This window comes from Aquarana catesbeiana, linkage group LG06, assembly GCF_042186555.1.
Source record: "Aquarana catesbeiana isolate 2022-GZ linkage group LG06, ASM4218655v1, whole genome shotgun sequence".
NCBI lineage: Eukaryota > Metazoa > Chordata > Amphibia > Anura > Ranidae > Aquarana > Aquarana catesbeiana.
Genome location: NC_133329.1, coordinates 327374303 through 327386661, shown reverse-complemented (window position 1 = coordinate 327386661; position 12359 = coordinate 327374303). Strand labels below are relative to the sequence as shown.

At 38.1% G+C, this 12359-nt stretch overlaps 1 protein-coding gene across 3 annotated transcripts in view; it reads left to right on the top strand.

Annotated features, from left to right (window-relative positions):
- The window catches only part of OSBPL6 (oxysterol binding protein like 6), a 347856-nt gene that overhangs the window by 212867 nt on the left and 122630 nt on the right, over positions 1-12359 (top strand). For all 3 annotated transcript variants that reach the window (XM_073633825.1, XM_073633824.1, XM_073633827.1), the window contains exons 4-7: positions 2620-2742; positions 3457-3510; positions 3671-3784; positions 4339-4509. In XM_073633825.1, the coding sequence (XP_073489926.1) occupies positions 2620-2742; positions 3457-3510; positions 3671-3784; positions 4339-4509 (462 nt within the window). The remainder of the gene's footprint in view (positions 1-2619; positions 2743-3456; positions 3511-3670; positions 3785-4338; positions 4510-12359) is intronic.

Here is a 12359-nt window from a genome sequence, read left to right as displayed (position 1 = left end):
TAAAGTATTAAACATTCAGATATTTCTTAGATAAACATTCAGACATTGCTTTGATGAAAAGCAGATCACAATTTTGAAGTTGTTAGTAAAAAAAAAATCAATTTCCCAAGGATTAGCCTTTTTTTTTTTTTTTTTTTTTTTTGCCACAACTGTAAATACACCTAAAATTTTCATCATACTCTGTTTTTTTTAACGCCGTTCATAATGAACAACAATTAATTATTACTTAGATTTGAATAATACCTAATCATAATGAACTATAACTTTCTCTAATTTAGTAAATGAATTTGTGGTGAAATTATGAATTTATAACCTCTAATGGGTGGAATTTGTATTCATAAACTGAAGAATAAAGTGTAAAAGATAAATAATTTATCAGAGTAAAGTTTAGGGAACGTGAATCTAGGAGCTGAGCCAGATTTTACCCTAGGGTAGTAACTTGGAAGAGCGAGGATCTTGCTAATTGTGCTACATTCTGTTTAGTAAGTTTGTGGCAATAAGCAACAGAGTGCCAGAGAAAACTTCCCAAAATAGGTTGAATTCCCCTCTTAGGCTCGATTCACACCTATGCATGTTGCTTTTGAGCGTTTTTGGAGGTTTTTTTTTCATGCTTGGCACGTTTTTGAGCCGCGTTTTTGCCGCGTTTTTGCCGCGATTTGCGTTTTGCGTTTTTTTTTTTTTTTCATTTTTTTTTACAGTCTTAAAAAAAAAAAGCAAAAACACACCAAAAACGCACCAAAAACGCTGCAAAAACGGTGCACTTGCGTTTTTGATGCTTGTCCATTGAAAACCATTACATGCAAAACGCTGCTTTTTGCATGAAAAAAAGTCCCCGACCCTTTCCAAAAACGCAGAGATACAAAAAAGCATTGATGTGAACATGTTCCATAGGAACCCATGTTAAAAAATTCCCGTGCATTTCTGCAAAATGCAAAATGCATCAAAAAACGCGCTAGTGTGAATGGGGCCTTAGACACTTGCCCCTTGAACAGGTGTCCGCATTAGAAGAATTAAGCTTAACCTCTTGTTCTGGTGATAAATGTAAAATTTAGGACTTCCCATCACTGCCTTGGTGACAAAGGACACCAGTAGAAACAAGGCAAATCTACTCAGGCAGGACACAGACAGTAATAAAACCTTGATAAGGGTTTCTTGGTAATCTCTACTCTATTCATATATGTCTATATGTATACTTTAATAAAGTGTATAGTGGGGTTTGTACATATTTTTTTCATTATGGTCCGGGTAAAAAAAAAAAAATTCTTAGTGTTTTTTCACAAATAAATATTTGCTACCATGACAAGGGATTCCCGTATCTCTACAGACTAGCTAAAAAGATAGCAGCCCTGCTTCCTTTAAGAAACAATGTGTCTATGTATGTGCCTACCAAGCCAAAAGTTTTTTTTCTTGTGGTAAAGTGGGGAAGGGTTAGAGCTCCTCTGGTTGGTTGGCCGCTGCCATTCATGGTGAGGGAAACTTCGTCTTTACAGCCGATTCCCTACTGCGCATGCGCTAAGCACGCTGGGCTTTCTATTTGGCTCGGCGGCGGAAGGAGGAGGAGGGTGGCTGAACTTCCAGGGGACCTCGCTGCAGCCAGGTCTCCCGGAAGTGGGGACTGGTACCTGTCAAAAACAGGTACCTGTTCCCCCCTTCCCCTGAAAGGTGCCAAATGTGGCACTGGAGGAGGGAGGAAGCAAACAGGCGGAGCTTCCACTTTTGGGTGGAACTCCGCCTTAAGTTTATTACTTTACACAGGTTTGTATACTGTTCCTTCTGGGGGCTTGATTGTTGGTAGCAGAACTTTTGATGTAATTGTGGATTGATTGGCCATGACAGGGGATTTCCAGATCTCTGCAGACTAGCTAAACTTCCCAAACCAGGAGGAATTCCCCTCTTAGACACTTGCCCCTTGAACAGGTGTCCGCATTAGAAGAATTACCCTTCACGTCTTGTTCTGGTAAAATTTTGGACTTACCATCACTGTCTTTGTGACTATGGACACAGAAATTAGGTAAATCTACTCATCCAGGACACAGACAGCCAAAAAACCTTGAATAGGGGTTCTAGTTCATCTTTAGGCTATGCATGTATGTCTGTACATATATTTTAATGAAGTTTATAGTGGAGTTTGTAAATTTTGTTTTCATTATGGTCTGGGTCAAAAAAAATCTAACAGTATATTTTTCCAAATATTTGATACCATGACCAGGAATTCTTGGATTTCTAGAGACTAGCTTAAGAGACAGCAGCACTGCTTGCTTTAAGACACAATTTGTCCATTTATGTGTATGTCAAGCCAAAAGGATTTTTCTTAAGGTAGAGTGGGAAGGGGTTAGAGCTCCTCCTGTTGTTTTTTTTTTTTGTTTTTTTTTTAGGCTAAAGTGGGGAAGGGTTAGAGCGCTTTCCTGAGATTCTAATCCTTCCCTGCTCAAAATCATTTTTTTTTTTCGCTTGACATATACTTTTAAGTTTGTTACTTTACATATGTTTGTATACTGTACCTTCTGGGGGCTTGATTGTTGATAGCTGCATGTTTGATGTAATGGTAGATTAGTGGCATGAATAATAAATGTCTCATTGTGTTGCATCAATACTATTTTTTTTTTTTTACTTTCACAGGAAGGAGATAGTTGGGAAATCATAGAAGGACTAAAGATAGGACAGACCAGTGTGCAGAAACCAGAAAAACATGAAGGATTTATGCTAAAGAAGAGAAAATGGCCATTGAAAGGCTGGCACAAAGTAAGTTTTGTCATGGGATGAAAAAAAGTTTAACTATAGTCTTCAAAAACACCATGAAATCCTTTTTATTCTTGAAAGCCCTCTGATGATTCAAAAGAAAACACAAACACAAAGATAAAAGTGTAGATGCTACATCCAGAGTTCGTACACCAGTGAAAATTTAAACAGGCAAGAACTGAATTTAATACCAAAGGAAATTCTGAAATAAGTTCTTGTGCTGCTGATGTGATCAGTATGGTTATATACTTGGCAGTCAGTCAGCATGTTGACTTCTGCCTGGAAGGACTTTCCTTTAGGTTATCTTTGAGTCGCAGGCATACAACATAAATGTGGTCAGAGGTTGAATGTGTTGTGTTCTTTCAGCAGGTACAACACAGCCATTGTGGACTGACTACTACTGTGCTTATTTCAGTGTAAATTTACATGTAAATTAAATACAGCTTATTTAGTGTGCTCGCAACAACTATTTATATGACCTAAGGCTTCACAAAGTTTTTGTGAAGTATAATTAAAACTGTTTAAGAGCTGAAAAGACCATTTGCCCCAAAATGGATCCTAACACTCAAGAGGAATGTTTGTAATTTTTGTAGTCTTTATCCATCACTAGATGTGGTATAACAAGCTGTCAAAAGTGGTTTGCCCATAAAGTTTAAGGATATACTGGTGTAAATGTGTAAATGTGTTTACAAAGAAGAATTTTTATTTTTATTACAGAGATTTTTTGTCCTAGAAAATGGAATATTGAAATATTCAAAATCACCCATCGATGTAAGTATACTAAAGTTTGGTGCTAATTTTCTGCACTTGGCTTTTCTCTTAACATTTAGAAGTGATTTTATGTCAGTCATATAATTGATGGTTCTAAATGAAGCAAATTTGGTGGGCTTTTGTGTTAATTTCATAATATATTACTTTGCCTATCCTGTAGACTCAGAAAGGAAAACTGCATGGAAGTATTGATGTTGGCTTGTCTGTCATGTCCATAAAAAAGAAGGCACGGAGGATAGACCTGGACACAGAGGAGAACATCTACCATCTTAAGGTTAGGTTGTTGGACATATATTTCTTCTCTGCTCTTTCTATATTATGTAGAATAATAGAATATATTTTCTCTCTCAGTTGACCCCATCCTGTTTTCTTGTTTTTACCTACTTTTGTAGCTTTTGTTTATCTGTTAGAACTCTGATTTGTATCTTAATTCAAAAAAACACTGAACAGGTTTGCTTTAGTGCTACAATTTAATGTGGCAAAAATGCAGACTGCCGAAACTCATAGCAACCAATCGGCAATTAACTTTTACTGTTCTGACTGCTATAAACTGAAAGCGAAGTCTTGTTGCTATCGATTACTATACTTTGCACAGCAAAATTGCACTTTTATTTAAAAAGCTATAGTTTACATATAATAACCCATGGACCTAATTTCAGTGGTCCCTACAGTAAAACAGTACTCTACCTATGGTGTTTCTTCATTTTGGTGTGAGTGATTGTTTGATCTCCCCCTTATCCAGCATGAGATGCTGTACACAGGCTTGCTATAGCTACCCTCTAGTAGATTTTTAATTCAACTATTGAATGTGGATTTTCCTCTCTGTAGGTAAAATCTCAGGATACATTTGATGCATGGGTGTCCAAGCTTAGGCATCACCGACTTTACCGGCAAAATGAAATTGTGCGGTCACCAAGAGATGCCAGCTTTCATATGTTTCCATCAACATCAACTACTGAGTCCTCACCAGCAGCAAACATTACAGTGCCAGAGGGAAAGGTATGTGATTTTTGTTAGCACTTCAAAGCACCTAATAACTGTATGTCTTTGAGTATTTTTGACTTGTATACAAAATATGATTTGTGGTTCTAGTAGTAATATTTATGACTTGTACTGTATAAACAAAATGATTTGCAATCTGATTTAAAATTGGTTTTCAGTTTATTTCAACTTGTACCATTTAAGAAAATGTTATATTCAACTAGTCTAGTCTAGCAATGTTCTGTTTGTTTCATGTCCTAAATCACTTGTGTTTTCCTTCACATAACCTTGCTCTTTTTTAAAAGGGACCTTCTAGAAAAAGAGCTACACTTTTTTCACTTATTGGTGGGGGCTGTCCAGTGATTGTCGTATTGTCTTTTGGGAGATGACTGTGAAGTTGGAGGCTAGCTCTGAAAATCAACCATGCTGACACAAACTGTATATTCCTATTTAGCACCTCATCTAGCAACCAGTATGTCTGTCTGATTTTGGAACTCATGCTTCACACTGTGCTCTTTATGAGCAAAATAAAAGCAAAATGCCCAGCACTGTAACTTGGGGGGTGAGAGTGAGTCCTCGACCCAATGTAAGCTTCGACAGCTTGGAGCTTACAGAACACCCATTTTATTTTTTTGACAGTTGAATGGAGTGACAGGGGCAAAGGTAAGGTGAGTGTCATGATTTAAATGACCCTCTCATTTTGCCCTGCATGGGCACAGTAAATTGTCACTTCTCTTTTTTTCCTGGAGGATTTGTGTAATGATCAGCACACAGCCATGCACTATTTGCATTCTTCCTGCGATGGTCAAACTTGCAGGTATAATTATACAGCAAGTGGCTATTATAATTTCCGATCTGTTTCCAGTCTGACTTGGCTTGTACTCGGCATCTATCTCTGTCTACTCCCAGCTTATTTTTTAGATATCTGCTACCTCACAACTTGGACTAATTACAGTTTATGTACTATGTCTGGCACCTTTCTGTAGCTAATCTAACCTTTAGCCCAACCCTTAAAACCCTTAGAAAGATTTTTCTTGTCTTTCCTTTTAAATGAAGGAAAAGCTACATTGTGAACTTCTAAATGTTGGCGTGGTGCTCTTTCATCTATGAATACTTCTTCTTCTGCACTTTTATGCATAAGAGCTGCCTATCGGAGTCCATGTACTCTGCCTGGTTAATTCCACCTCACATCAATTAGATTTAGGTCTGGACTTTGACTGGGACATTCTAACACATGAATATACTTTGCTCTAAACCATTCCATTGAATCTCTGGCTGTATGTTTAGGGTCGTTGTCCTGCTGAAAGGTGAACCTTTGCCCCAGTCTCAAGTCTTTTGCAGACTCCTAACAGGTTTACTTCTAATGCCCTGTACACACGATCGGACATTCTGACAACAAAATCCATGGATTTTTTCTGACGGATGTTGGCTCAAACTTGTCTTGCATACACATGGTCGCACAAAGTTGTCGGAAAATCCAATCGTTCTGAACGTGGTGACGTAAAACGCGTACGTCGGGATTATAAACAGGGTAGTAGCCAATAGCTTTCGTCTCTTAATTTATTCTGAGCATGCGTGGCACCTTGTGCGTCGGATTTGTGTACGCACGATCGGAATTTCTGACAACGGATTTTGTTGACGGGAAATATTATAGCAAGCTCTCAAACTTTGTGTGTCGGAAATTCCTATGGAAAATGTGTGACGGTGCCCACACACGTTCGGAATTTCCGACAACAAATCCTATTGTGTGTACAGGGCATAAGATTGCCCTGTAGTTGGCTCCATCCAACTTCCCATCAACTCGTCCAAGTTTCCCTGTCCCTGCTGAAGAAAAGCATCCCCACAACTTGCTGCTGTGTTCAGGGTAAGGTGCAGTGTTAATTTTCCACCACACATAGCGTTTTTCCTTTAGGCCAAAAAGTTTAATTTTGGTCTCAGAATGCAAAACGGGAATTCTTATGGCTTTCTTTAACAATGGCTTTCTTCTTGCCACTCTTTCATAAATGCCAGATTTGTGGAATGCACGACTAATAGTTGTCATGTGGACAGATTCTCCCACCTGAGCTGTGGATCTCTGCAGCTCCTCCAGAGTTACCATGGGCCTCTTGGCTGCTTCTTTGATTTATATTCTCCTTGGCTGGCCTGTCAGTTTAGGTGGACAGCCATGTCTTGTTCGGCGTCGGGAGTAGGTGTTGAGTTCCTCCACCTATTCTCTGGGGAAAAAAAGGCCATGGATAACTTTATATAGTTGTACAGATACAATTGGCCCTTTTAAGGGCAACCGTAATGCTGATGCGACCCATGTATTGCACTTTTGGCCCTCACCATAAGACAATCCAGTTGCACTTCAGTGCTGTCTGAGGAATGGTTTTGACACCATTAGTGGCTCTGGAAAAGACTAGAAATGCCATAAACAATGCCTGCATCTCAGAGCCTTCTGTGACCTTCAGCTAACATTGGATCCACCTCATTCCATTACAGCTTTTACAAGCTTTTCTTCCTCGGTACATCTGTTTGCCGGTCTCTTGTCTGCTAATCATATTATGCCTCTGGTGCTCTTGTCTTTAACCAGTCCTGTTTGTATACGCCAATTTTTACATTTGTGATACCATCACTTTTGTAAGTACTTTTGACTACTGTGCAGACTTGGAGGAATGGAAAAGTGACCCCTCTGCATAAGTAGACCTTGAGGTCACTAACCTTAACCATGAATAATCTAGTTCTTTTTTTTTTTTTTTTTTTTTTTTTTTTATACATAGAATGATCTTGTCGTGCCTTTCTCTTACACAAATCACCTGGAACTAACCTTGATTCATCTACCTTTTATTTACTATGGCAGGCCCCTTTGCCCAGCATTGCCATTATACATTATCTTTCTGTGCTGCACAGCCATATAACAGAACCCAGAGGTTCTTAAAACCTGTGTCTAGAATCCATCAACAGCCAGTCACATGAACAAATAGCTAGGCAAATAATCACATGAAGATGCTGAAGAAGAAGAACAGAGAATCTGAACTCAAATAACCTTCTCATCAGCAGCCGTGACCATCAGCCATGGGATCTTAGAGCAATGGTTTCTACAGCCAAAGTAAAAATTACAAGAATCCAGTTAACTGTCATGATTTTTAGGAAGCAATGTGAGCAGTTTTGAGGGGGTCTTCTGTATGGGGTAGGTCCGCTTTACATGCTGCAGAGTTTTTTTGCACCCATTTTGTTTAGGGTGCAAAAACGAATGTGCACAAAAAGGGTTCTCCTGAATGAAATTTCACAAGCAACAGGAAGGGGCTCTACTCCTTCTTTTTTTTTTTTTTTTTGGTCTGTAACCTGTGTTTTTTTTTTTTTTTTAATTTTATTTATTTATTTATTTTGGTGCCTTGGTTTTCTTTGCTTTTTGAAGTTCATTGAGGCAGCAGCAGTGTGAGAGGCTGGAAGTAAAGTGATTCATGTCACTGGGAACATTGACAAAGGGTTACTTGAAAATGTCAGTACAATGTTGACAGATCAGTGAGTTCTTTGTAAATAAATATGCTTTGCGTGTCCGTATATGCAGTGACCCATGATGAAAATAATACAGGGAGCATTCTTGTGTGCTCAAATTATCTCTCAAGATCATATATTCTTATTACTAATTTGAAAAACCATTACAGCATGATAAAATCCAAGCATGGTTAATGTAAGAGCTGCAGAAAATGGTGAATGATAATGTTAGTTTACCACTACACTGGTCCTTGTGGGTGATGATTAGGTTTGGGAATTCAGAGGAGAGAAGCTCCTAACAGAGAAGCAGCCACTTTAGTTAAACCCAGGTCTGTGAAAACAATGTGGGTATATAGTGGAGAACACAGCATTTTATTTGTCAGGCTAAAACTTGATGGTGGAATGTAAAACCTCCTATAAAAATTTTAAAATAAAAAGATTTAGCTGAAAATGCAATTAATTATAGCTGCAAGACCGTCAACAGATACCAATTGGCCAAAAAAAAATCATATAAACAAAAGTGCTGCGCTGCAACAATATATTATTTACATACAAATAAATATAAATATGTACATCCAAAAAAAAGTCCAATGTTTAAAAAAATGAAAAAAAAGTCCACCAAAGAAATTATATAGACAGTCCAAGCACTATAGCTCTCCAATGAAGTGGCAAGTGCAAGTGTAGATATGCAAATGATGCCATGTTTCACCGTTGTGTGTTGTACCCATCCATACCTGCTTACCTGAACAATTTGACCCTCTAAAGGGCCATACACACGGGCCAAATATTGGGTCTATTGGACACGGGCTGAATATCATTTCTGTTGAACTGGCTGATATTCAGCCTGTGTATACAGCAGCCGGTCTGACAGAAGCCAGCCAAATGTCTGGCTTCTCTCAGATGCATGACCGAAAAAGGACTGCCAATCGGCTTCCAATCACCAGTGTGTTCTGGAAAGGGGGGGTTGTCCCCCTGTCAGAACACAATAGCTCAGTGGGGGAGATTGTGTACTACAATCTGATGTTAGTACAGCAATCTCCTCCCCAGCACTTTCGTTTTTTTTTTTTTTTTCGCTCAGCCCGCTGGGTTGGTGGGTAGTGTGTACTTGGCTTAAGATAGAGCAGTCAAAAATAGCATCAAGTAGAACCAAAATCTCATAACCGGGCCACCAGAACTTTCCACTCCAGGTCAGGTCCACCGGCACCCTTCGGCTCATCAAGTTTATCATAATGATTTTATATGAAATGCAAGCTTAGCAACCCAATTTTATCTTACATTAGATAAAATTTATTCACTGGTTGCTATAGCCTTTACCACATTTTGTTGATTTTCTTAAATAAGTGCAGCTCTAGACCTAATAGGTAGGAGAGGAACAAAATATAGCATTTTTTTTTGGAGGGGAGTGGGGATGAGTTAAAGGAATAATGCATTTTTATTGACCAATTAGATGGCCGGATTTCCAGAACATTTTTAGCAGACGAAAGCAGAAGTCAGCGTAGGTGGCACACAGTTCACTTACCAGAATTTGTACCTGATGGCTGGTAATATCACAGGAGCATGTGCGGTATCTCACAAAAGTGGGTACACACCTCACATTTTTGTAAATATTTTATTATATCTTGGCCTTGGCCACCGAGCTGCAGATTAGTTTCAGGGTCTTGGCAATCTTATAGCTTAGGCCAGTGATGATGAATCTTGGCACCCCAGATGTTTTGGAACTACATTACCCATGATGCTCAACTACACTACAGAGTGCATGAGCATCATGGGAAATGTAGTTCCAAAACATCTCGGGTGCCAAGGTTCGCTATCACTGGCCTAGGCCATCTTTATGTAGAGCAACAATTCCTCTGAGAGTTCTTTGACATGAGGAGCCATGTTGAACTTTCAGTGGCCAGTATGAGAGAGTGAGAGTGATAAGACCAAATTTACCACACCTGATCGCCATTCACACCTGAGACCTTTGTAACACTAATGAATCACATGACACCGGGGAGGGAAGATGGCTAATTGGACCCATTTTGAACATTTTTAAGGGTGTATTCACTTTTGTTGCCAGCGGTTTAGACATTAATGGATGTGTGTTGAGTTATTTTGAGGGGACAGCAAATTTACACTGTTATACAAGCTGTACACTCACTACTTTACATTGGAGCAAAGTGTCATTTCTTCAGTGTTGTCACATGAAAAGGTATAATAAAATATTTACAAAAATGTGAGGGGTCTACTCACTTTTGTGAGATACTGTATGTGTTGCAGTTTCCTATTCCTGCAATAGGTGGTGAGAGCATTCAGTGATAACTGACCTGATCTTCCGACACCATTGTAAGTTTGTGTAAAGATGGAAGGCTGATGATATTTTAGGGAGTTGCTTGAAGTTTAATTCCACTTTGTCACACAAGTCTACTTTATTATCACATTCTAATACTAGATCAAAAATATACAATAGAAGAAAATGGAATTTTAAGTTGTTTAAACCTAATCTGCATATAGACTGCAACCTGCCTGGTTGGATTACATGTAAGATAGAAAATCTAAAGACAAAAATATCTACTCACAATCAGTGCTGTGCAAGGATTGGTCCAATAGAACTAAGCGCAGGTACTTGCCTGGGCTATCCTTAGTTTGTGAGGATTTCCCTTTAAGAAGAATTGCATGATAATTTATACAAGACATAGTATGGAAAAGCAGTCCACTGGGTTTTACAATTTGAAGCTGGCACATGCTTATTAGGCCATTCTGTTCTCATCTCCTGTCAATCCTGAGTTTCATTATTTGAAGACAGAGTGTTCAAATTGCATTCCACTAATAATCCTCCTTGGGTTATATTAGGAAAGAAGTTTAGACTTTATATAGTAGCTGTCTCACGAGAGAGAGTGACTCATGCTGGAAATACATTTAGGCGTTGTAAAAGGGTCACTTTTTAGGCATTTTCAATCCTTTTTTTTTTTTTTTTTTAAGCCTTTGGGCAAAGTATTGCATTAGTGATTCAGTACACAGTTAAAAAGCAACTTTAATGTCTAGTCTATTTCTTTTGAGTGGACCTTTAGCAAAATTGCTTATTTTCAATAAAAGGAAAAAAGCTTGAATTTCAGCCTGCCGTAACTGCCCGTGAATCAACAGATTGCTGGGTAAGGAGAAAAATATTTAAAAGAAGCTTGTCTGGGGTTCCATTTCAGGAACCTGCTAAACACCCCTAAAGCAAGCTCTAAAGACTACAGATGTCAGCTTACCTGCTAAAGATTTCTAATTCCCTTCCACCCTGCGGTCCTGCCACATTTTGCCCAAACCTAGGTGTTCTGCCTACAGATCTGGGCCTAATAAAGCTAAAAAAATTCACATTTTGCCATTGCAAAAAAAGGAACGCTTGTTTAGCCATTTCTTTTCATATGTGAACATTAATATGCGTATACATTGGTATAAGTAAACTGGCTTTATTTCATTTTTTATATATAATATAGTATTATTATTAGTATTTTTTTCTTTCTGGAGGTAGATTTTCTGTTGTATCATGTAATATATAAATATAGAAACCATATATATTTATATTACCTTTTTTGTGTGAGCGGGTTCCTCTTTATATGTGCCTCTTCACAAGCCGGCAGGGTGCAGGGCCTCTCTCACTGGCGTGATGGGAATCATTTAAAAAAAAAAAAATTCCATCACTAAGGGTGTGAAAGTCTTTCTCTAAACAGCTCACCTCATCTTGTTGAGCAGATTGTTGTAAATTGGAGGAATGTGTCACTGTTGCATTAAAGTGCACTGTCTGCAATGGCCACTATGTGATCCAGAACCAACTGTGGCAGGGCATTTTCTGAGGCAGGTTTAATTTCCAGTTGCAGACTAAAATCTTTATGGTACATTATTTTTTTTCTAAAAAAGGTGCATTAAAAAGCAAAAAATATACATAGGCATATGTATAGCTTTTTTTCTTCCATATTTACTATCGTAGGTCTGTTTTTGCTCCCATTTAAAGGAGCAGCATTACTTTTTTTGTTTTTGTTTGTATAATAACACAAGTATATGCCTCAAATAGTTGTAAGTTTTTAGGGGCTTTCTGTAAAAAAAAAATGCATTAGCTGAAACTGTTATGTTCAGTAAACTCTGCAAAATGTGAAAAATGCACTCACCCACAGCACGTAATGTAAATTCTGTTTACCGAAATTTGGCAAATGAATGAACTAAAAAAAAAAAATATATATTTAGTCTCTTTGTATGCATTAGTTTAGTTTATATTTGAAAAGAAGACGACTGATCCACAAATACGCCTGTACAATATTGCAAATTGTTTCTGTTGGTAGAGCCACTTGCATTCTTGTATTGAGCTAAAAATGTAACATTTAGTCTTGTATGTATCTGTTGTATTGTATTTTGAATTATCACTGTTCCAC